The sequence below is a fragment of the Cibotium barometz genome, chromosome 56, assembly GCF_041138505.1.
Source record: "Cibotium barometz isolate CiBa-2024 chromosome 56, ASM4113850v1, whole genome shotgun sequence".
Lineage (NCBI taxonomy): Eukaryota > Viridiplantae > Streptophyta > Polypodiopsida > Cyatheales > Cibotiaceae > Cibotium > Cibotium barometz.
Window position 1 is genome coordinate 1,005,409 of NC_141101.1, and position 26,548 is coordinate 1,031,956.

General features: G+C 44.9%; 1 protein-coding gene across 2 annotated transcripts in view; it reads right to left on the reverse strand.

The window, feature by feature from the left end:
- Positions 1–18,616, reverse strand: part of LOC147606773 (transcription initiation factor IIA large subunit-like) — a 76,235-nt gene extending 57,619 nt beyond the window's left edge. Inside the window, exons 1-10 of one of the 2 annotated variants that reach the window (XR_015264818.1) lie at positions 18,338–18,607; positions 18,006–18,170; positions 17,710–17,829; positions 17,520–17,589; positions 17,331–17,383; positions 16,657–16,809; positions 16,371–16,568; positions 2,832–2,871; positions 2,549–2,718; positions 2,371–2,454 (exon numbers count right to left, since the gene is read on the reverse strand). Coding sequence is in view for 1 of the 2 variants with exons in the window: in XM_086790974.1 (XP_086647100.1) it covers positions 2,371–2,454; positions 2,549–2,718; positions 2,832–2,871; positions 16,371–16,568; positions 16,657–16,809; positions 17,331–17,383; positions 17,520–17,589; positions 17,710–17,829; positions 18,006–18,170; positions 18,338–18,454 (1,170 nt within the window). In the remaining variant the exon portion in view is untranslated. Of the gene's footprint in view, positions 1–2,370; positions 2,455–2,548; positions 2,719–2,831; positions 2,872–16,370; positions 16,569–16,656; positions 16,810–17,330; positions 17,384–17,519; positions 17,590–17,709; positions 17,830–18,005; positions 18,171–18,337 lie in introns of both variants that reach the window. The other variant, XM_086790974.1, reaches the window with a different exon arrangement.
- Positions 18,617–26,548: the final 7,932 nt, after the last annotated feature.

Sequence of the window (26,548 nt, forward strand, 5' to 3'; positions counted from 1 at the left end):
CCCTAGCACCCCTACTAGCCTACATGTTCAATAGAGCCCTTTGTGAAGGATTCCCACCCTCTTGGTCCACCAACACCATCACCCCCATGCTCAAAGCCGGAGATCCACTTGATCCTAATAACTACATGACGATCATGATTGGCCACATTGGCCAAGCTCTATGCATCAGTGCTAGAGGCGGAGCTTAGTTCATTTGCAGAGAGCCAGGGATGCAGAGCCTCAGGACAGGCTGGCTTTCGGAGGAGCTACTCTACCCTTGACCACATCTTCACCCTCCGTGCCATCATGGAGGAGGGTAGAGCACGACACCAGAGGATTTACTGCTGCTTTGTGGATTTCCACAAAGCTTTTGATATTGTACACCGAGCCCGCCTCTTACACCGTCTACAGGAGATCGGAGTCCCATCTGACATGGTTTGGAGCATCATCGCCCTCTATGAGTCCATCACCAGACGAGTGAGAGCCCCAGGAGGTACATCACAGGAGATTTCCAGCACCATTGGGGTGAAACAGGGCTGCCATCTATCACCCACTCTTTTCAGCCTCTACATTGACGAGATCTCGAGCTTCATTGATGGATTAGGCAGGGCTGGTCCCACACTGGCAAGCATATTGATCCCCATACTACTTTATGCAGATGACATCGTCCTCCTCTCAGACTCAGCCGAAGGGCTTCAGAGACAGTTGGATGCCTTACATGACTTTTGCACTCAGCGGGACCTCTCTGTTAACCTTGGTAAAACCAAGGTAATGGTCTTCAATACCTCCCACCCCATCACATCCAATTTGAGCTTCACATATAGAGGGGATCCTGTGGAGATTGTCTCATCCTATGTCTACCTTGGTGTCACTTTCAATGGCCCACGCTTTACCATGCTTCCCGCAGCACATGCCAGAGTGACGCGGGGATATGCAGCCTTGAGCTTACTTGAGTGGCAGTGCTTCCAAGCACATTTCCAAGAGCCCAGGACGAAGGGCTGGCTTTTTGACACCCTCGTCACACCAACCTTGATGTATGCAGCAGCTTTCTGGGGGCCAAATTTATCCAATGAGGATTGGCAGCGAGTTAAGAGGCCCCAAGTCATTATGTTCTCCCGTATGATCCGCAGCAAACCATCAGTCCCACACTAGCTTATCCACGCAGAGTTTGCTACAGCCCCGATGGTAGTGAACCTTCATCGCATCAGTCACATGGATCCCCATAGGTACCCGAGGCTTGCCCTGGAGTCCTCCAAACAGCTAACACTTGAGGGGCACTCTGGAGTATGGTTGGTATGCACTGGTTTCCACTTGGTTCTAAGTATACGGGCTCTGCATGGACCGCCTACCCCCCCCTTCAGTACAGTTTGGACTCCCCTTTTCTCCCAGCAGCTGGGCTACTTGAGTGTTCACATGTCCCATGCCATGCGGATTGCGATTGGCCAGATACGGGTTTCTTCCCACCGCCTCAGAGTGGAGACAGGTAGAGCTGAGCGCATCTTCAAAGCTGGGAAGCTCGTACGGACACCCGGAGAGGAGAGGATCTGCCAACTATGCCACACAGAGGTTGAGACGGAGGAGCATTACATATGCCGCTGCCCAATATACTATGACATCCGCGGTAGGTTTCACTATCTATTTCGTGAGGGATTCGGTCCACTCTCCAGGATCATTGACTTCCAGGGCCAGCGTTGCCTGGGCCTCTTCCTGCTTGAGCTCCGCAGACACAGGGACACCTTCTTGAGACACAGGCCCCAACCACCCCGCCCCCTCCCTCGGCAGCCAACCATCACCAGTTTCTTCCGGACCCAGGAGGTGGAGGAAACCGACATAGTGGATCTTGTGGATCCTCCACGAGCTGCTCTGGACCTACCTCGCCCGAGAGGGGTTACCTCGGACCGAGCCTCTGCACTCCAGCGTGCCCGACGCCCTCGACCCCCCGTCGGCCACGATCACCTCATCAGCTCCGGATCCAAGACATGCTCCACCGCCATCGAGCTACCTTTCCACGTGACATAGCTGAGGGAGACCTCTCGGCCATACTCGTCAACCCCATGCTTGACATTTTGGAGAGTGGTATACCATCTACTCGGAGCTGATGTTGCTCCTATGTTTTTATGTTCTTAGTTTTCCATGACTAGTTTCCATGGACAGTTTTGTATCACCCCAGTGAGATAGCTATATTTATATTTTCATTCTGTTTTATTTTCCATTCCATGATAAGATATGCCATGGACATTATTGTACCACTTTGGTCTCATAGGCCCATTGGGTCTTTAGTAGACGCTTAATATATCTTTCTTTCTTTCTCAGCTAAGGCAGGCCACATACTAGAGGAAATCTTCTCTTATTTATACAATCAGACAGACTTTTTGGGAAAAGTGTGATTACCCTCGAAAAGAGAAAATCGCGATGATTCAGATGCATTATTCCATCTTTCAAAATGCACTTCCATCTGTTTTTCGATCTTGTCACCTGCACAGGTCATGTCAACAGTCTCTCTAGCGAGAAGTGCTTCTCCCATTGGCTTTTAGCATTTGCTTACCAAATTTAAGAACAATGAACAGACCTTCTCAAATTGTGCTAGCACTAAATGCTCAGTTTTTGATTCTTCGTTCCCTTTATCAATATCATCAGGATCATCAAGATCATCATCTTCATTCAAAGGGGGCTCTGACCCATCTGACTCAGCACCCTCCGATTTTGAGGGTTTTAGGTCCCCATCATCAGCAGCCAGGTCTATCACATAAAAGCTTGGAAAGTGCGTAAGCGTACTCATCTACAGCTTAAAAAGACATATAGCTTGCTGCACAATTAACCATGCCAATAATGCTACGGTGCATTTCTCGTACCTTCCTCCGCAGGCTCGTTGTAATCTTCTTCTGCTACACCCTTCACGCAATAACAACAGCCAATATGTTTTGGTCACAGAAAAGAAAGCAATGAGTCACATCCACTGCTGCCTTACTCATCCAAAAAGATAATTGTCCTTCGAAGGTCAAAGAAACCATGTTATTTCAAATACATCACAACTCCTTGTGCCTGACTTGCGATCAGATGTTACATTACACAGCAACAATGTGGATTAAATTACAAGTACTATGTGCATGATGAGGATGACAATATAGATTTTTTTAGAAATGAATCTCAAAAATGCATTAAATAAATATTTAATGGCATGTCATTGATAGACCATACATAATCAAGGGCTAAAGACTTGCTTCATATTTTGATGCTTAAGGTACAAGGTCACAATGGGAATAAACACCTTCGACAGTGTGAGCATGAAATCCAGATCTGGGGAACAAATACCATGCTGGATCACAGACTAAGAGTGAGACAAGATACTGTGAAGACAAATTGGAGCCGAGATCTCAAGCAGAAGTGGCAAGGCATTGAGAGGTCCAAATATGTGCCTCAGTAATGTATGGCGCTGTAAGCACGATGGGGTTAGTCCTCTAATACTGAAAGGCTAATATTGAAAGACCCCATCTTGGATCCTCTCTCAACTTTCAAGGCCTTCGGATAAATGTGTTACCACCTTCTTAACACAAACTGGACAATCCAAAGGGATGATTAACTTGCTTCTGTATTTTGGACATAATAAGAGCCACCTTCATATCAAATTACCATTTCTTTTATTCTCCATCAGCGAACCAAGGTAGCACATTTTACACTTCGTTAATCTTAGACACAGCATGCAGTTGTACAGCCTTCTAAAGGCACACAAACTGTACATCAGAGGATGGCCAGCAGGGGTCAGCCAGGTCCGGAAAGGTCAAGCGGCCAGCTAACCAGCTGACCAGTGGATGGGGGTGCTGATGGCCCTATAGCCCCTCCCCTACCCACTTCATGGCCAGCAGGGGTCAGCCAGGTCCGGAAAGGTCAAGCAGCCAGCCAACCAGCTGACCAGTGGATGGGGGTGCTGATGGCCCTATAGCCCATCCCCTACCCACTTCAGTCATCAATCAGTCTGCCTCCTCAGCAGCAATCAAGCACAGGAGTAAGTGTGCATCAGAAGGTGCATAGCAGTAAAATCAGCCAGCGTTTGAGAAAAGCATCTGTGACTACATTAAGCACGTTGCAAAAGATCCAACAAACGTGAAGAAGCAATTCAAGGAAGAGGCTCCTTCAGAACCAAAGGATGATCACACAGAAAATACACCTGGGAGTGTCTCATTCATTTCTAAACTTAGTCGCACACCAAGATTAGAGGATTGCATCAAGCTGAACTGTGTTCCATGAGACTGTTGTTGGATCGGAGAAGGCAGGCAAGCAGTCCAAAGTTCAAACCATGTGCGACATTAAGGGAATCTCATGCTTGAGTTGAGAGAGCAATGGGACTTTCCAAAACGCATTAACCCTATACCAAGGGTCCAGAATACCACACTTCACACCCATGCATGTGAGGAAGATCTTCAGAGAAACTAGAGGTACACACAGGCACATGGCAATCAAGCCAAAGTGTGTTCCATGTGGCTGTTGTTGGATCGGAAAAGGTAGGCAAGCAGTCCAAACCATGTGCCACGTTGAAGGAATTTCATGCTTGAGTTAGCAGAGCAATGGGACTTTCCAAAACGCATTAACACTATATCAAGGGTCCAGAATACCACAGTTTATACCCATGCATGTGAGGAAGGATCTTTGTCACGTGCACACCCATCAGGTGTACAAGTGGCATGGCATCATCAAGCATTAATCAGACATCTAAGTATTAGTCAGGCATTTATCAGCATAAGCATGGGGGTGTTTCATCACCAACATCAGCACCTTAGTCTTCATAACCATGTAAGGTATTCATTATGGGCAGCCGACAGCAATGTTACTCAGCCGACAGCCTTTTAAAGTCAGCCGACTGGTATTTATGGCATTCATGGCCAGTCGTGAGCATTCAGCAACACTGGCCGACTGCAGCAACACTGGCCGACCTGCATCAGTACCTGCATATAAATAGAAGCGCATCATTGCATCTCAGATCATCAGCGTTTTCAGCATTGAGTCCATCATCGCATCTCAGCGCATCAGTCCATCAGATCAGTAAACGCATAGAGCATCATCTCCGTCCAGAGAGCATCTGCGTTTCAGTTCAGCAGTTCAGCATCAGTTCCCAGCCATCCCTTCAGCGTTTCCTTCCAGGGAGACAAGGGAAAGACAGTGGGACAGCAGTCCATTCAGCATATAGGCAGCATATTCAGCATATAGTTCATCATTCCTATCTCCTACGTAGAGGGAATCCGGCATCGAAGGGTGGACCTCAGCATTGGAGTAAGGAGCAGTACTCAGCATCAGCATTCAGCCTATCCCTCTCATCCCGAGAAGGATATCCATCTAGGATAGCATCATAGATCTATTCCTCATTGTAACCCATTCATCTAATATAGCTGCATTGCATTGCATTGACACTATCTGTCTTTTCTCAAGCATCATTAAGAGCAGTTTAGTTAACCTAAGGTTGTGTTTACGACGGTCAAATCCCTCGCATGTCACAATCTTCAAAGAAACTAGAGGTACAAGCAGACACACGTCAGTCAGCCTTTAAAGAAGAAATTTGTGTGACTCGGTAGGTACAAGTATTAGGAAGCATGGGTATGTTGCATAGATCACACTTGGGTGATGTAATATCGTTGGTATGGATAGATGAACATGCAAGATTTATGTAGATATGCTTACATAGGCAACCTTCAAGGGATGTATATGTTGAGGTAGGTTACTTTCCACCAGAGAATTCTGTATACTGCTGATATCTAGCCAAACAAGACCCACAGTCTCCATACCATATTCTATACATAAATAGAGAAAAGTTCATAAGTACACGTTCCTTGTAGGGGAGTTGAGACCCAAGCAAGGCCCAGACCTTTAGCCCTAGCCACACACCTCGTAGAGATGGGTTACATTGGCCTAAGGATCCCGTGCCTAGGCGAGAAGCGAGATTAGGTTGTCAGTCCATTTGTTCATGTACCTGATGGTGACAAGAGGAAGCTCGACGCTAAGTCCAAGCATCGCATTTTGGTTGGTTACAACTCAGAATCTAAAGGTTATCGGCTCTACAATCCTGCAACCTCAAAAATCATCATTAGCAGAGATGTGGTGGTTGATGAGACTTCATCTTCTGTTGCAGAAGGGGGCTTCTTCATCTTCATGGGCTGATTCGACTCAGCCTCTCCTTAGTTCCTCGTTGGATTCTCCTGTTCCTCTTCCTCGACTTGACCCGGCACGTCCTCGAGCACCTCAGGCGAAGGAATCATCCGACATTGTTCGGGAGGAGGAGATTTTGGTGGATGTCCACAACACGCTTCATCTCAAGAGCAAGGTTCGACTTCTGAGGAGGGATCTCAAATTCCCAATTGGTTGTACCAGACTACGAGACCCAGCAATAACACGGTTGCCTTCACCTCCAACAGGGGGGTCCTCGTCGATCGGAGCGATTGCGTACCACGACATCATCTCAAGAAGCGGAGCTTGACTCTATTCAGCAGAATCAAACTTGGGAGCTGGTTCCTAGACCGTCGAAGCGGAAGGTGATTGGTGTCAAGTGGATCTATAAGACCAAGTACAAATCGGATATCAGATGGGACTCTGGATAAGCACAAGGCCAAGCTTGTGGCCAAAGGCTATTCTTAGAAAGCTGGCGTGGATTTTGATGATACCTTTGCACTGACTGCTTGGATGGCAACCATACTAACTGTTCTTGTTCTTGCTCTTGCTGCACACTCTCATTGGCCTATCTTTCAAATGGATGTCAAGTCGGCATTCCTCAATGGGGAGCTAAAGAAGGAAGTTTATGTGGAACGTCCCCCAGGATTTTAAGTTCCTAGCTCCAAAGGTATAGTCTCCAGGCTGAAAAAGGCCTTATATGGTTTGAAACAAGCTCCCAGGGATTGGTATGAGAAGATTGATGCTTTCTTTTGACAAAAGGGTTTCAAGCAATCGGCGGCTAATCCAAATCTCTACATTTATCCTGAGAATCTCTACATTTATCCTGAGAAAGGGTTGTATACTCTCATCATTCTCTATGATCATTACAGGCAGCCATGCAGCACACATTGCTCAGACAAAGGTTGCCCTCAATCATGAATTTGAGATGACACATCTTGGGTTGCTTCACTTCTTTCTTGGATTGGAGATTTTTCAGAGCTTAAATGGCATATTCATTTCTCAACAGCAGTATGTTACAGAGTTGCTGGAGGCTTTCAGGATGACAGATTGTAAGCCCATCACTTCCCCCATGGACCCCAATATCAAACTTTCCTCTTCTGGATCCAATCGAGTGGCACATACACTTCTGTACAGGAAACTGGTTGGTTCCTTGTCAACATTTAGCCACCCAATTGATCCACCCATGCTTTCTCATCATGTATGTACATTAGACTGATGTCCATGGCAGTTGTATATGCCAAGGATTGATGCCACTCATGTGATATTGCGGACTTGGCTTTCCGTTGGGACTTGTACCTCTGTGTACATGCCCGGAAATGCCTGGTGGATTGGTGTTCCATTGGGTCTGGTACCTCGTGTACTTGCTTGGAGCACGTCTATTTTGGTATAGTCTCATGAACGAGGATTGTCCATACCAATGCTGCATTGCATAACATCTTTATGTGCTTGCTTGCAATTGAAATTGCATGTTGTTTTCATGCTTGCTTGACCAATGTGTAGTTCCGGGTAAGAGGACGTCCGCCCGCGAACCGTGCGTGTGAAATTGTTTGCTGACATGGTTATGTGGCATGTGACAGGTGGTAAGTATTGGTCATAAACCTAGCCTTAAGAGTTCACACTAATTTATAAGTGAGTGTGTACACACTTCATTAAGTTTTAGGCGACCAAAACTCACTTATAAATTATGACCAGCTGATGTTCACACACACTAATGTCCCGAGGTGGACAAAACCCAATGTCCACCGCCCAGACCTTATCCCCTTTGTACAAAGGGAGTAACCAGCCATGTGTCCACTCTAGCTTGCTCCACAAAGCACCTGCCTGCCACCTACACTGGACAACTCACCACCTCACTCCTCTCTAGAGATTGGCGCCTCCTTCATGAGGGCATTTGGGCTGTATTTTCTGCACTTTCTCCTTCCCAACTCCATATCCAAGCTTGCTAAGGTGTTTCTCAAGCTTCCAAGAGTGTTTCATGGTACTAATCACTCTCCTACACACTCCCAATGACTGAAATTCAGTAAAACAACTCTCTTTATTGCTGTAATTTCTGGTCTTTTTGCTGAAAACCCTAATTTCAGACCTCCTTTCTCAAGTTGAACCATAGGGGAAGCTTTCCCATGGTTCCCTTTATCCTCTTGAAGACTTTTGTCGCAAAGAAATGCGACAAATTGAAGATCTCATCATTCCCAGGACTTCCATCGCAAAGACTTCCGTTGTCATCGACTCTACTTGCAATTGGTAAGCTTTTATGCTTAAATATGGAAGCAAGTGGTGGCAGAAGGGAGGAACCGGTTTACAAGATCACATACCCTGTGTAGTGTTCTCTTGTCCTACGTGCTCTCTTGCATATTGTTGCTACCATGTGTTGGTAGAATAATAGAGAGCAGATGGTAGGGAACATGGGCACTTGAGAGGGTAGTGTGAGTTGCAAGTCTACATCGACAACCACTTGTTTGCAATACTGTATTCATATGTATTGGTATGGAAATCTGGTCAGAAATGCCCATGACACTATGTACTTGATTCTCCCAAGATCAATATACTTTATTTGAGGGAGGGGTCGGCCGTTCCAACTCATTGTGTGTCTCTTGTCAATTCAGCAAATTACTTCTTGTATTGAGCATGTGTCCAACCAAGTCACATTCCTTGATCTGGTTACTCAACACACGCCCTGATTGTGCATTTGTGGTGGGAACTCTCATGCGAGGGATTGATCATAGTAAAACAACCTTAGCCTTAACTAAACTGCACTTAGAAACGCTCCAAGAGATAGAGAATGGTTTCAATGCAATGCAATGCAGCTATATTAAATGAGATGGTTACAACTGAGATCTAAAAAGATCTATGATGATGATGATGATTTGATGGTCTGAATGCTGATTTTGAATGCTGAATGCTGTACTTGCTGAATGTTGAATGTTGAACTCCACACCCTCTTAGGGTATTGGGCTGAAGACCACCAAACGATGGAGAGCTGCTGGACTGAATGATGTGCAATGCCTTTTATATGTGAATTTATTGCTGGTCAGGCTGTGCCTACTGCTGTCAGCCTACAGAAAGTGTCCACGACTATCATTAATACCAGTCGGCTGGTTGTAGTACCCTGTTGGCTGCTGAATATTCTCAAGACTGATCATAATGCCTAGTCGGCTCTTGTACACTCCTGTCGGCTGCCCACAATGTTGACTTAATGCTCGAATGCCATGCTTAATGCTTGCTTGATGCTAAGAATGTTATGCTAAATGCTCATGAATGCAAAGAATGCCATGCCACCTATACACCAACAGGGTGTGCATGTGACATTTTATCATCATTCCTTGATCATTCTTGGTGAGCACCTTCAGCCCTCTACCTACGGAGCCCACTCCTCGCCTACAGTCTGGTTGTTGTTAGCATTATTCATCTCCTGGTAGTGTGCCCAAGTTGTGTATCAGGGGTGCCCAGATTTATCACGGGCAGCACCATATTTTTCCCTCTGGTCAAGGCCCTTGGTTGTAGGGTTGGCCACCCATATTCACATGTTTATTATTTTTCTAGTCGTGGGTCATTTTTTAGAGCAAGTTAGCCAACTCCAGTAGGGGCTATATAAGGCCAAGCTCTTACTCATTTGTAGACACCTTGACAGGGGCTTCCAAGCCCGGGTCCTCCCTTACGGGAGTAGTTGTTCATCATGCCCTCACCTATGGGGACCACCCCTTGCACAAGGCTGTTTGTATCATTGCTCCTCCTTCATTATGCAGATTCGTTTTCTTTCTCTGTGTGCCTACGTCTCACGCTCCCCGCTGCGCACTTTTGACATGGTATCAGAGCACCGGGTTGAAGCTCTTCTACAGAAGGTGTCCCATCACGCGACGGCGAGTTATAGATACAGGTTTTAAAGGTCAGGTGCCAACAGGATAGTCAGCTACAGTGCTGGAGGTATGTTTCTTCCACTTTGAGTGTTAGCAAGACAGAGAGGCATTCTTGGACCAAGGGATACATGAAGATCCGAAAACCTTGTATCTGGAGATTGGTGCTCAACAAGCTCAGAATTGGAGGCTTGAGTACCAAGGCTGATGTAGACATTGTGGGCCTCTAGGGTGTCTAGAGGGGTTGCCAACAGGGAGACAGTTTGGCGGTGTTCTCGAAGGAGCATATTTTTTTCTTGGAGGTAAGAGTCAGATGATATCCTTTTTTGGGCTGAAGAGGGAGCACATTGTGTGGACTAGTGTGATACAGATTGGGTTGGAGATATGGACATCTGGTGGTTCATTTTTGGATTTTGCTGGACTTCTGGATCGGGAGCAGTTTCTTGGAGTAAGTGGCAGAGGCGGGAGCAAATCGACTTCTCAACTTGCTTTGGAGGTTTCCTTTTCCAGCTCCTTGGACTAGTTTCTCTCCCATATCTGAGGGGGTGTTAGCATTATTCATTTCCTGGTAGTGTACACATGTTGTGTATTAGGGGTGCCCAGATTTATCCCTTGGTTGTAGGGTTGGCCACCCATATTCACATGTTTATTATTTTTCTAGTCGTGGGTCTTTTTTTAGAGCAAGTCGGCCGGCTCCAGGAGGGACTATATAAGGCCAGGCTCTTACTCATTTGTAGACACCTTGACAGGTGCTTCCAGGCCCGGGTCCTCTCTTACGAGAGTAGTTGTTCATCATGCCCTCACCTACAAGGACCACCCCTTGCACAAGGTTGTTTGTATCATTGCTTCTTCTTCATTATGCAGATTCATTTTCTCTCTCTCTCTGTGCCTATCATAGTGACAGGGGGACGGCGGGACGCCCACGTGGGATGTGGGAACGCCGTCCCGACTAACGGCAGTAGCGTAACGACGGCGGGACGGCCCGGGGGACGGGACGGATGGGACGGATGGGACGTGACCAGGGGACGGGCGTCCCCGCCCGAGGGGACGGGGGGACGTTGTCAGCCGGGGACGGGGGGACGTCTGCAATGGCGCAACGGCTACAAAAATCGAGCCGTTTTTTTTTTTCGGGCAACGGCTACTAGCCGTTGGCGGCTGGCCGTTTGAGAGTTTGAGAGAGAGAGAGAGAGAGAGAGAGAGAGAGAGAGAGAGCTGCCATATGCTATATAATGGGCTTCCTGCTACTCCTCTTCTACTCATTGACTCAAGCCTTCCAACTTCCAAGACTTGAGTACCTCTCCACCATCTCCCTCTCCTACTCAAGCTTTCCTGTCCACTATCTCCCTCTCCTACTCCACCACCTTCCTCTCCACCCTCTCCTACTAGACTACTTCAATCTTCCCTCTACCTCTTCTCCTACTCTACCCTCTAAGCTCTCTCCACCCTCTTCTACTAGACTTCTTCAATCTTCCCTCTACCTCTTCTCCTACTCTACCCCTCTAAGCTCTCTCCACCCTCTTCTACTAGACTACTACTAAGTTACTAACTATTCATGGCATCCTCTTCTCATGCGGGCGGTAGGAGTAGAACGGATGGGTGGTCATGGTGGGATGAGGTCAACTTCGAGCCTCCTACTCATGCGGGGGGTGCACGTCCATGGACATGCAAGCTTTGCCCATATAAGCGTATGGGTGGGGCCAATAGGGTGAGGGCCCATTTGTTGCATGAGCCCGGTCATGAGGTGAAATTTTGTGAGCGGGTCACACCGGAGATAAGAAAGGAGCTTCTTGCAAAGCTTGCCGCCCATCAAGCTTTGAATGCAAGCCAAAGGGTGTGTGGAGTGGATCCCAACACTTATGTCACTCCAACCCAAACATCAGGTTCTACATCAGGTGGTGGTGCATCTTCATCTACCCCTCTACCACGTCCTCCTCGTGGCACTACTCCAGGCTTCACACAAGCCACCTTCTCAATGCCGCAACCTAGTCCACCCTCTCTCTCTCGTCGGCAAAGTACTCTTGAGGGGAGTTGGGATCCCAAAAAGGAGGAGGAGGTTGATGCCGTGGTGGCCCGCTTCTTTTTTCATGACCACATTGCTTTTCGTGTGGCACGGTACGTATTTCACTCACATGATTTCATCATCATGTCTCACGAGTCACGATTCACGGGTCACCATTCTAATTACTAAGTACTTACCCTCTTTTTTTTTGAAATGATAAATAGGTCCGACTACTTCAAAACGATGGTGAAGAAGGTTGGCGAGTACGGTCCTCACTACACACCTCCATCCTCCGAAACCTTGCGGACCACTATGCTTGACAAGGAGAAACGCCTTGTTGAGCAAGCGGCGGCAAACACAAAGAGACAATGGGCTCGTAATGGAGTCTCTTTGATTGCAAACGGATGGAGTGACACGCGAAAAAGGTCTATCGATGGCCTTGTGGCATACTCACGGGGGGAGATGTACTTTGTCTCCTCACATGATGCTTCAGGGACGGGAAAGAGTGCGGATGTACTTGCTGCTGAGTGGAGTAGTGCTGTCGAGATTATCGGCCCCGAATGTGTGATCGGTTTCGTCACGGATGGTGAGGCGACAAATAGGGCAACGGGAGCTATTCTTTGAGAGTATGTATCCTCAAATCACCGTCTCTTTTTGCATGGCACATTGTCTCAATAATCTTTTGAAAGATATTGGGAAATTGTCATGGATTGAATCGGTGATTGATGATGCATGTGCAATTGTGACCTTCATCAACAATCACACATACCTTCGATCCGAGTTTGGGAAGAGGTCCACAAAGGTCCTTCTCAAGTACTCAGACACTCGCCTTGCATACAACTTTCTTATGTTGCATTGCTTGAAGGATTGTCAGGGTGCCGTGCGGCAACTATTCATCAGTGATGAGTTTTGCTCCTCATCTTTTGCACGTACACAGGTAGGGATTTCATGCAAGAAAAAGGTCGACGATGCTGATTTTTGGGAGGACCTCAAGCGCACTGACGCCATGGTGCATCCCATTGTCCACTTGCTCAGGATTGTTGATGCTATGCAGCCATGCATCGGCAAAGTATATGAAGCCATGGACCAGATGATAGAGAGTCTTGAGAAGCTTGAGCCAAACGTAGATAGATATGAGGAGATCCACTCGCTTTGTGTGGCGAGATGGAGCTCATATTCCTCTCCTTTACATGCAACTGCTTTTATGGTGGACCCAGAATTTCAGGGAAAAGGGCAGGAGGGTGATAAAGAGGTGAGCAACGGTTGGAGACTCATCTTGGATTGCCTCACGCCGGATGCAGAAATCAGGCGCAAAATTAGAGACCAGCTCTCTAATTACAGGGCATTTCAAGGCTCATATGGATGTGCAGATGCGCAGCAGGACAGATTCAAGGTTGGTGCAGCATTATGGTGGGAGGACTTCGGATCAGATGAACCAGAGCTACAACAGTTGGCGATCCGGATCTTGAGCCAGTCCGTTAGCTCTTCTTGCCTAGAGCAATTATGGTCCTCCTACAATCACATTTCATCAAAGAAAAGAAATCGGCTTGGGGTGGAAAGAGCTAATGATCTTGTCTTCATTAGCGCAAACTTGCGCATGCTTGGCAAGAGTGCAAGATGCAATGCCGATACTTTTACACAGTGGGAGATGGAACAAGAGGAGGCAGCTACAACTATTGCACAGGAGGGTGGGACAGATGGTTCTCATCATGAGCCTTCATCGGATGACACAACCCCCATCCACACTTCACGCACTCATGATCATGAGGCTAGCACCTCTCTTATTGGGAGCGCAGAGTATGAGAGCGAGTGACTTATATTTTGTATCGCCTAGGCCCCAACATCTTTTGAGTATATCTATTTAATGTTATCAACTTTAAAGTCTTTCTTTTTCGACTTTGCAAGTCTTGACTCTTGACTCTTGCACCTCATAGCGTAATTTAATTTTAAATGTAATGTGTATCATGATTCATAACTTTTGGAGTTAGAAAGCTTGTTGTTATTGATTGATTAATCTTGATTCTTTACTCCTCTAAAATTAACAATTTTGAGTGCCGTCCCCACCCCCCGTCCCCGTTCCCTACCTTTAGCCGTCCCCGTCCCCGTTCCCGTCCCCTGGTAACTATGGTGCCTATGTCTCACGCTTTCCACTGCGCACTTTTGACAGTTGTATCCACTCTTTTCTTGAGGTTAGTGCATCAACATTTTGCTGTTTTCTCTCATCTTTCTCTTGGAGCTTCAGCGTTTTTGTCATTCGTCTGCATCTTTCCGCTGCCCTCTGACAAGGTTGACTTCTACATGACTTTATCTGATGAATTCTCCAAGTGGGTAAGAAGACTGAGACATCCAGACTCTATGGCTATGGAGACTGACCTACGTAGCTCATGCTTGACATGTCCCAGACTATGTGCTTATGCCCTACATGCTTACTAATGCAATACCTAGGCTAATGTCTCTATGGCTATGGAGACTGACCTACGTATCTCATGCCTGACATGTCTCGGACTCAGGCTCACAATGGGGTCACGGCATACAACAAATATCCCTTTTACAAAAGGCAATCCTACTATATGAATGTTGCACTGATGTAGAGCAAGTGTGTCACATAGGACTCCAGTGCAGTGCAGGGTGCATGTGACAAGACGAGAAGGAGAAGAGGGAATGTGAGTTAAGATTTGTGTTGATGTCATAGATTCTCCCACGGCAAACGAACTGGTCTTCTCCTTGCCCTTACCATTCTTCTTCATGTTCTTCAAACAGCCCCTTCCAATATGCTCAGTGGAGTCTTCAGGCGTGAGGCGAGTCACCAAGGTTCCCCCACTTGCCTTGTCCTTACCATCCTTGGCCTTGGACTACCTACCCTCGTCTTTGTCATTATGTTGCCCTGTCGTTGAGTCCCAGACTTGGAACTCTCCCACGTCGTCTCGATGGTTGTAGCAAGACGAACTGCAACATCACAAGGCTCATATGCACGAATGTCTACATACAAGGATGGTTTCAAACCATCTACAAATCGCTCAACTTGCTCTAATTGCCACTAGACGGTCCTCGAAAGCATGAGCAGCCAATGCCTCTTCAATGAGGGATTTGGTCCACTATCCTGAATCATTGATTTCCCTTACCACAATACCTAGTTTACCTAATGGAGCTCAACATGCATACAAACTCACTCCTCTCAAAGAGAAGAGCCCAGCCCCAAGAAACCTCAAAGTTGAACATCACAAGCTTCTTCCAAACACAGGCTGACAGCACCAAACGACGGCCTAGAAAAGCCCTTCAGCCAACAGACTCTCCCTGGAGAACCAGAAGCCATACCGAGCCCACACCTCAACTCTCTTGGTTCACTTTGGACTACGCCCATCAGCTACGGTGCACTCCACACCCACACGCTCAGAGTCCACAGCTACCCACCACACAGCAGCACTAGAACAGGGAGATTCTTTTGCGACCCCCCACCAGCAGTGGATAAGGTGAGCCTCTCAGCAATCATAGAATCCAAGATTGTTATCTATATTTGTATCCCCCATACCATCCATTATGATGATGATGACGATGGTGAGATACACACCCAACTAGTCTATTTTTGTGTGTTTCAGCTTTTTCCATGGCTCAGTACCACATGGAATTATTGTCCACTTTGGTTGTCATAGACCCATTTGGTCTTTTTTTCCCCCAAAAAAAGATCCTCTATTAGTTGAAAAGGGACCTACCTAAGGCAGAGTACAAACATTGGAAACAGCAGTAAAGAGACACACAAGGGGAGCTTCCTCCATGGCTGGCCGCTCTCGAAGGCGACATTGCTATACAAAAGTAGAAAGCCACACTAGGGACCTACTCAAGTGTCGACACCTGCCTCCCAACCTCCAAAGAAAGGGGACTAGCGTCTAGATGTAAAAAGGACCCTCTGGCATTTCGAGGATCCACAAGGATTGTCTCATACCTGGAAAGAGTGTCATCTCAAGGTTGGAGCCTGGAGCCTCTAGCATTTCGAGGATCCACAAGGATTGTCTCATACCGGGAAAGAGTGCCATCTCAAGGTTGGAGCCTGGAGCCTCTCTACTAGACTTTGACAAAAAATTGATAGAGAACTGGCCTGCTGAAACCTCCATCTAATCCCCAGCTGCCAAACCAACTGGCGCAACAGGCGCTTGAGGCTGGGTCATCTGCCTCTGCAGCCTCTCCACCAGGTCCAAGTGGATCTTTTGAAGACAACCGATATAACTTCTTTCTTTCTCTCCCTCCCTCAACACTGGTGTGCTTTCAAAAATCTACAATGCATTCATTTTGCTATTGGATTCACATACTTCAAGACTAAATATAGCAGCAGTGAGACCTCTCCTTCAACATTTCTTTTTTCTAATTTAATCTTTTTAAATCTTCCTTACATCATCATAGTTGTCACCAATGCCATCAAATTGCGGAATTGAAGAATGTGTTGCCACGTGACGAGAGTCCACAATTTCATGTATGAGGGTGTCAGCCAAGGCTCTCTCCTTAGTGTGTTTGCATTGATCTATACCCATTCTCAAGTTTCTCTTTGCAACCAAAGTGATTGAATCCTCCATATGCGAGGGTTTCTTTGCCTGTTGGGAATAGCACATGTCAAATTCGTTTTGGCAGTCAAATCAGTACAGAAATAAACAAATCATTAACCTATCATGACAAGCTTACCCCGACACTGCATGAAGCTTGTTCTATTGATACTACGCTGGGGACTATATCTCCTGCCCCATCATGTTGGGGAAAATAGCTTCCCGATAGATAGTTCAAGTTAGGTGCAACATCCTCTCTTTTTCGCTTACCAGTAGAGGGAGGTAAAAATTCCTGTCCAGAAAGCATCAAATCTTAGTAACACGTGCAGGGTGCTTTGGTGGAAACGCATCTCTGCAAACAAAGGTGGAGAAAGTGCACCGTTATAATGTACAGAATTTAACTTGAAGGTTTTTCATGTTGTGTAGGCAGAGCTTTCAGTGATATATAAAACCATTTTCCTCCCGAAAAAAAGAAGGTTCTCATTTTTATCGAGGCTAAACTTCGCAAGAATACAAAGTCTAGTTGAAATAGATATATTACTAATAAGGTCATCAGCATAACACAATCACTAGAGACGCCCAATAACTCTCTTCCCCCAATTTCAATTCAATCCAACAGGTAATGCAGGCATCAGCACGGTGGTGGAGACACTTAACCGCCACTGACACGTATTGAAATGGAGAAATACATGATTTTCTTCAAGAAGGTGACTGAAGACTAATTTCCACCTTGAGGCACAAGGAAATCGTGAAGAAAGAGACACTGAATAGATGATATAAAAGCACCTATAATGAACTCCCACACTCTATTACCTTTGTTACCGGGACCTGTCCACTCGCTTCTTCCTCATCTCCACCTTCATAGGCTGTATTGTGAAATAAAATAGCTATGAGTACACAAGTGACAATGAGGTGACAATCTTAATCATACATGAGCAATTTCCAAAAGCTGGGTGCGTTTGTCCATCATGTAATTTGATAATCCAGAAGTCTGCAACTTACCTACATTCATATCTAGCTTTGGGTTCATCCCTAGACTCGTATCTAGCTTCTGATTCATCCATGCAGAAGGCTGATGCATGCAAGGGCAGGAAACACATGTTTAATCTAGTGTATTTTGACTAAAATAGTGAAATAAAAAAACCGTTCTCAGACATGAGTGCAGATGGGAAGGATAGAAGATTAGGGTTACCATATACAGGGCCGGCCTCCCAATTGCAGCATCCCCGGCAATGCCTGCCTCGGGATGCTCGCTGGGACTTGGACTGAGACCAGGGGCCACAAAGGTTGGCAATGGAGTATGCACTGGTGTCTGCACTACACAAACTCCCCCTCAGAAAAAACTCTAGGTAGAAAGACAAGGGCAAAGTCTCCCTTTGTTGCACATAAGAAACATTGGATACAGTTCGAGGCTGGGAGAGATTAAGGAAATTGCACACTTCAGAGACAATTGCTAGCAGCAGCGCATGACAATAGCTTCTATCTTACAGGTGGAAAGAGGAGCTCGGCGGTGGGCGTCTCCCCCTCATATGGCATGTTGAGGTCATGGACGGGGGTGATGGGAGGATGCCCTCCTCCACCTCCTCTTGCGAATGGTATGTCCCCTCCAAGAGCTTGAATTGTTCCTGCTTGCATCATGTTGAGCTCCCACAACTGCTCAAGTTACACAGTCACAAAGCATTTCGCCTCTAAGCTCTCTACAAGCACCGAATGCCCTAAACTCTGAAAAAGAAAAAGAAGAAAAGCCGGTTGTGTGTGTGCGTGCGTGCGTGTGTGTGTGTGTGTGTGTGTGTGTGTGTGTGTGTGTTAGGAGAACCTACCGACTGGAGCTCGTGGAGAACTGTTTCGTCGACCCCCTCGCTCAGGAAGTCCGCTCGGACGTTGTTGATGACATCCGCCACAACGTGGAGGTAAATGCCAGTGAGATTCACGGCCATGGCTACCCCTGCCCCTTCAGCTTCCAAGATGGACCGTCTTGCCTTGCCTACGGCTTTCAGCGTGCTCTGCACCAGCAAGACTGCACACCTTGTTGAGAGGTTATAAATACGTTTGCCCTTTTCTTAATCCGCTCATTAACTCTACGCATCCCCAAACCGCGCAATTAGGCACCTCATATGTATACATCATATATTATGACCGGGTACCAACGCTAGTGACGGGGTTCACACTGGTTCGGAACTAAGGCGCCCGAACTAGCCGTGTGAACATCACCGAAACATTAGTAGGCTCTCACAATAAGGCAAGAGCGGGGTTTAAAAGCCGCCCCAAAAGGGCAAGTGTATGCCCTGTGAAGTCCACACAATAAAGGTCTTGCCAAGCAAATAGACATTCACCAAAGGTGCAAGAAATATGAGGCGGGAGCATGGGTTAAAAGGTTCTAGGCTATTAGTTGCAAGAATTAGGCATTTTAGTCAAGGCACATGCCCATTTGTGAACTGTAGAAAAGGGTCACAACTTCGAGCTCAAAGCTTGTGAACCCGATATTACAATTTGCTTTCACAACGTGAATCTTGATTTGTTGATCAATCCCAAATTATCATATAAATCACAAATTTGGAATTTCCATGATTATGTTTGCCTTTCAAATTGCATGATTGCATAGTTGGCTCCCATTGTGATTCATTTCTTGTCGAATCAATATATAGCTAGTTAAAATTTATATAAAATTTTCCACTAAGTACTCTTCTTTTTTATAGGCTTCCAAAGCCTTGTATTATAAGATTTTTCCAATAGAATTGCCTACTTCTCAGCTCAAATTGTTAGCCAATTTAGAAGCTAGAAGATAATCCGAGCAATTTAAAGTGGGGTGCTTTCATGGGCTTTCTCAAACTTGTAACTCATGCTCACACTAGATATAATAAGGGCCTACAACGAGTAAAAAATGAAAATCAATTAATTAATCCACATGGCCCCTATTAAATGGTAAACATTGCTTCTAATTTAGAAGCCAGAATATAATCCAAGCAGTTTAAAGTGGGGTGCTTTCATGGGCTTTCTCAAACTTGTAACTCATGCTCACACTAGATATAATAAGGGCCTACAACCAGTAAAAAATGAAAATCAATTAATTAATCCACATGGTCTCGTGAAAGCGCATGCAACGGTTATGCCTATCTCAAATACATACACCATGGTAAACCTCTTGATATGTGTAAACAAGCTCCTCTGAGTTAAAGATTCATGTTGTTGGTGAACAAACAGGGCTAAACTCCCCAGGCACAGTCCTGCGAGTACCTCACCCTCAACGAACGACAAGCCATTGAAGGCAAGATCGTTCCTCGAGGGTGAGATTTGACTCTCAAGAGCCTGCTCTGTGTGTGTGTGTGTGTGTGTGTGTGTGTGTGTGCGCGTGTGCGTGTGCGTGTGCGTGTGCGTGTGTGTGTGTGTGTGTGTGAGAGAGAGAGAGAGAGAACTACGTCTCTTGATTTGCTCAATAATTAACTTTCTATCATAGAGTGTACTAATCCATGCCTGTCATGTCCACACATCCTTATATAAACGCATTTACCATGCATCTGAACCTCCTGTAGAATAACGAGCAATAGGGGCCTACAACAAGCATTTTGACTGACAATTAGATTAAAGGCAAAGGACATCAAGGTGCCTCATGCAATCTGAACCTCATGTAGTACAAGCAGCAAGTATTTTGACTAACCACTGGATTGAAGGTGAAGGTCATCAAGGTGCCTCATGCAATCAAATTAACAAGCATTTCAAGTAACCCAAGCGTTTCAAGCATTTCAAGCGCACAGATTTAATCCAATACGTTGTTTCATCACCATTGTCAAAAATATTCTTCTACATGAAATCATAAAAAGTTTACATAAGTATGTATTCCCAATTAATAGATTTTTTTACATATTCATTACTTTTTTTTGTCTATGATGTAATGTCAAAAATGAAAAAAAAAAAAGCAAGAGAAACAAGGAGTGAAAAATTACTAATTTAGACAATCAAAGTAATGAGGTTTTAAGCATAGAACCAAAGAAAAATCATGGTAGACCAAAGAAGTTATCTAATGAAGATGCATTGTGTGATCAACCCAATGTCAATTTCAAAGTGCTTGCTTGAGCTAAGTGTGATAATATCATTAGGTGGTAGTGATATTGATTAAGCATTACTAAATAATCTTCATGATTTTATCACAAAAGAATGCCTTGCTAGTAGTTGCTCGTTGGAAAGAGGGGATACCGTTTTCCATCTTCACTATCAAATGGCAATTAGAATTTATGCAAAGTCAATCATTGCAGCCAATGAACTTATCAAAAAGTATCTTAGATGGGATAGGAGAATCCTACTAGTGGAATTGTAATGTGTAGATCTTTGAGGCAAAAACATATGCACACGTTTTATGGTATGATAGGTTATTGTATGAAAGATCTAGATAAGCCTCATTATAAAAATATCATAATAATAGCACAAAAGATAATTCTATGGGAATAGAAATTTACATGCAATATGGTGTCGATGATCTCAAAAATAAAGTTTCTCACTCTTTCAAAAAAATTTGATAAAGCATTGATGTTTTGGAAGTTCTATTTAAAGCATCCTTTAGGTAATAATTTCTACATAACCATTTATAAAATGATCAAGACAAGAAAGTACTATCCATCTTCTTATTAAATATAACACCATATCAAGGAACAGGAATGGAACTACAGAAAGTTGATGCTTTATGGAGGACAATGATATATCTATCCAACACAACAATGAAAGATATCTTTGATATTTTTATAAACAAACAAAATTATGAATAGATGAAAAAGTAATGAGAACGAAGTTATCGATTTGAGGTATGCCGAAATGGAACTACAGAAAGTTGATGCTTTATGGAGGACAATGGTATATCCATCCAACACAGCAATGAAAGATATCTTTGATATTTTTATAAACAAACTAAATTTTCATGATTCACATCCAAGATTAGATTGGTTCATGAATAGATGGAAAAGTAATGAGAATGAAGTTGCTGATTTGAGGTATGTCTTTAATAAAGATGAAATAGTAGAGAATGTATATAAGACAAATAACCAAACAATTGAAATAATGGAGGAAGAGCAAACACTTAGACATGGTAAAGAGATAGTGAAAGAGGACAATGAAAGATATCTTTAATATTTTTATAAACAAACAAAATTTTGATGCTTCACATCCAAGATTAGATTGGTTCATGAATAGATGGAAAAGCAACGAGAATGAAGTTGCCAATTTGAGGTATGCCTTTAAAAAAGATGAAATAGTAGAGAATGTATATAAGACAAATAACCAACAATTAAAATAATGGAGGAAGAGCAAACACTTAGACCTAGTAAAGAGATAGTGAAAGAGAACAACATTACTATAGATAGTGAAGGTGATAGTGACAATGAGGAGAACATCCACAAGCTATAATATATTACTTCATGTAAAAAAAGAATACTAGTATTGTAATCATATGAAAGTGCAATAAAGGACATTTTTATCTATGATAATGTTTGTCATCATAAATTAAAAATATCTATAGTTTTAAATTTTTTATCTTTCTCTTTCTAAATTTAGAGAGACAAATTTTTCCAAATAGTTAGGAATGGAAAGTGATAAGCTTATAGTGTTGAACTTGGTTCTCTTATGGGTGGGGTGTCGGCCATCTTGGCTAGTGGTGACCACTCTAGCCAAGGTTAGTGAGAGTTTGAATTTCCCCTACCCTCATTCCACAAGATGAGGTGGTGCGAGTAATGTTTTGTCAGGACATAGGTAGAACTAGGGGGAGTCAGACGGTTCAAGGGAGTTCAGACATGTGTGGATGGCCAAGTATTTTAGACGGCTAGGGTTCCTATGTCCTGGTAATGGTGGCCTCTCACTAGTATCAGAGCACGTAAGAAGCTCTCATAACCATTGCCTTCGCAACAACCAAGCCTAGTCATAGTTGTGGAAAGCATACAACGGTTGTGTGATACAAGCATGGAGGAGAAGAACTTACGCGTCAGAACCTTGGGAGAAAGAGGCGCACAACAGTCTCACGAAGTCGGCCACCACAAGGAGGCATAACATATATATATTATATGGCTGTTTTCAAGTGTTGCACATAGCCACACAACAAAAGACGGCGCACGCCCAACAGCCATATCTAACAGTTGTCCACAGCAACAGCTGGCCATCTCAGCCATCTTGCACAATCGCCAGTCGCCACATACACCTTGCTAATAGCCATTGTAGTCGGCTACTACAGCAGTAGGCAGCCGGCCATATCTCCAAGCTAAAACAACCGGGATTAGCACATAGGTGGAAGGGGAGGAGAGAAGCGAACGGCGGCCAAGACATACAACTGCTAGCAGCCAGCCTTCTTTCCCTTGTTCCAACGACGTCCTTAACAAAGCGGGCAGTTGTCTCCTCAGCAGAGTCGGTCTGAACTGCAATTTCAACACCGCAAAGACGGTGCAGAGAGAAACAATACTTCTATTTCCATCTCTTTGCAGCACATAGAGAGGAGCCTCTCTCTCTCTCTCTCTCTCTCTCTCATATCGGAGAGAAGCATCTTTCACGGGCGGAAGAGAGAAGTCTCTCTCTCTTTTTCTCTCCTATTGGTGAAAGGAGGAAAGCATCTCTCTCGCTATGTCTCTTATATCGAAGGAATGGGAGAAGCAACATCACAACTCCACCACCAAGGGGTGCCCACAAGAGCGAAGAGCAATAAGAGCAAGTCGAGCCGGTTTTGATAAGGTATTCATCGTCATCTTGCACTTGAATTTGATTTGCTACCATGACCTCAGAAGATTCTGAGCACTCAGAGGATAGCAACATGGGGGTCATCCATCTTTGGATACCAATATGGCTGATCTGGATGTGGGTGATCACGGATTTGTGGATTTACATGCACATACTTTATCAGAATCATGCACACAGCATATTGAGCAAGGTTTACTTGTTTTTTCTTAAAGTTTATAGACCATGCAAGAGACTCTTAAGCAGTCAGTCGCTAGTTCAGGGTTTCAGAGTGTCCCGGTTGATACTCAAGGAGGCATCTACTCCTAGGGGGTCAACTCAAGACACCGAAACACCTGGGCATTAGGAAGTGGCTGCTATGTTCAAGAGCATGAAGTCTCCTCTGTTTCGCGGGGAAGAGAAGGAGCATAATAAAGATGCAGTGAACACTTTTTTACAAGAGTGGACGGACTTGCACCTTTTGAAGCGTTCTTCTGATGATATTCGCGCGCTTGAGGCAAGTCTCACGCTTGAGGGCAAGGCCTACAAGTGGTGGATGAGCCTCGATGAGAGCGATCAACCTACAACATGGGCTGCTTTTAAGGCACTCTTTTGGAAATAATTCTTACCTGAGAATGAGAAGGATTGCAATTGGGATGCTTGGGACAATTGTAAGATGGAAGGTCTTATGTTGACCCAATATATTTCTAAGTATCGCGAGATAATTCTTAAAGATTTAGATGATTTCCAAAAGGTACGAGGTTTCCTGCATGGTTTAGACAATGAATATAAAACTAAGGTTAAAACTCAATATCCTAAAACTTTTGGAGCGGGCCATAAAAAGTGTGTAGATCTTCGATGATAATATTGAGAAGAAACGCACAGCCAAGACACCTTGGGTTGGAGCATCCGACTTCCATAGTTCTAAGGGGAACAAACGAAAGGCGGCCAAACAAGGTAATGATGCAGTTAAGAAGGCTAAGCAGCCAAGGGGTCCCTTGTCTCCACAAGATTATGAGTGAGCTAAAAAGGAAAAATTATGTTTTATTTGCATGGCTGCTAATCATGATAAACATAATTATCCAAAGAACCGTGGCAAAGATGTCGATAAGAGTGGTAGTAAGGCAATGCACACGATGCAAGTCTTGACACTTGATCTTGATCAACATGTCCACTACAATCCAGATGGCATTATGACCTTTACTAGTTATAGGAAGACCTACAATAAAATCCATAGAGATGCTTTTCCACTTACCTTTAGGGATCTCTAATGGTTGTAACAACCCGCTTATCTTAAGACGCTCATGTCAAAATATGCAACGGAGATGGTGACCAAATCTGGGAACACAAGAGCAAACGCAATGCAGAAAAAATAGCGCAAGAGAGGGAGAGATAGAGGCATGTAACTCTGCTCTATATACACAAAGAAGTCCCAAATATGATACAAGATGTGGCAAGGACTGTGGGGCCATTTTATATGGCCCCCATACAGCAGTCGGCCAGCTGTAGGCAGCCGACAAGACTCCAAAAGTGTCCACGATTGTAATCACTAGTCGGCCTGCATAAAAAGGTCCATGACATGTCCTGACCAGTCAGCCAGCTCCACAATATGAACACAAGCATATTGATGCAGTCGGCCAGCACCTGGGTCCTCCTGCCATCACAAGCAGCCTCCCATGCTAAGAAAAAATAGGGAAAAATGGGGAAAAAATACGGGGAGTGAGGAAAAATGAGAACAACTCACACAAGGGCGGCGGGCACACCCATAACAAAGGCCTTGGTGTCTACAGAAAGACAAGAGATGACTTCTAACACCCCCTCTCAGCTCTTGGCTGTGAAACCAACCACATGGAGCTGGGGTGCCGCCTGAGCAAATCCTGAGATAGCGACTTCGTGAAGAGGTCCACTGTACTGTCCTCCATCGAACAGAACTCTAGCAAGATGTCATCAGCAAAACGATCTGTTCACGAACAAAGTGCCTCTGGATGACCATGGGTTCCTCCAGTAGAAGCCCAATCCTGCAATGCAACCTCTGCAACCTCACCACCTCACAAGCAGCATCACAAGCAGCCCAGTACTCTGCCTCTGTTGACGACAAGCAAAAGATGATTGCCTCTTACTGCTCCATAAAACTGCTCCTGGGCCTGAAGTAGATCTCGTCGTGTTTGGATCTCCTCCCCAAACCGAGTCACTCCAACCGTGGAGTTAGACTCCATCAATCAACCCCCTTCCTGTGTAAAAGAGTCCATGATTCTTTACATGCTGTAAAAACCACAAGATACGCAATCCTGCCTCCCAAAGAGTCATCTGCAACCATGAGCTCAACTGCCTCATGAGGAAGCTCACGTCCAATCTGGTGTCCATCAACCAAATAAATGGACCATTCTACTTCCGAGTCAAAGAGGCATCACACTGCTCACAAGGATCAACACCTGTTACGGTGCAAAGCCAAGTCTTGGAAACCTGTTGAAGACCACGCAAGGCCTTCTGAAACCTGTCAACCACCCCCTCTGAATTTGGAACCACAAAGCCTGGAGAATGCACCTCCTTCTGCAAGTAATCAACTGCCACCTGTCTGGCTTTCCGAGAGGTCCCCGTGGAAAGAACAGTGTCTAGTTAAGTAGACAAATAGACTAAAAGAAGGTTCAACTTGGGAGGACATTAGTACTCTCAAGACACGATTTTCTACCTTTGTTTTATAGGACGAAAACTCTTCTAAAAGGGGAGAGTAGTGTCAAGACACGAGTAGGACTAGGAGGAGTCGGACGGTTCAGGGGAGTCCGGACATGTTCGAACATGGGTAGAACTAGGGGGAGTCCGAACATGTGTGAATGACCATGGCTATTTTAGCCAACTAGGGTTCTTATATCTGGCGGCGGTCGAGTGGAGAGTTTCCCTATTCTCTTCTAGCAGTTCTCATGGAGGTCTCATGGTGGCCTCCCATGTCTCTTTTAAAAAAAACTTAGTTGTCTTGAAATGTGGAAATGAAAAGATATTTCGATAAGCAAATATACACTTTTATGGCCAACCCAATCTTCAATCACACTTTAAGAACCTCCTTTGATGAGGAGGTAGTCGATAAACTGAGCAATTAAAATCAAGCGAGCTCAAAAACTGATCAAAAATCGATGGATTTTCGCTTCATAGATCTAGCAAGACTATTGTTCAACCTTATATATATTCAGATTCTTTATCCACTTCATTTCCCTTAGTACTATCTTATTGGCATTAGAGGCATCATGCTTGCTCTAGGATTAATAGAATTACTTAATAGGGTCATCACAAATATTCTTAATTCTCCAATAAATTCACATTAAAATTCACTACAAACTATTATAACACCACCACAT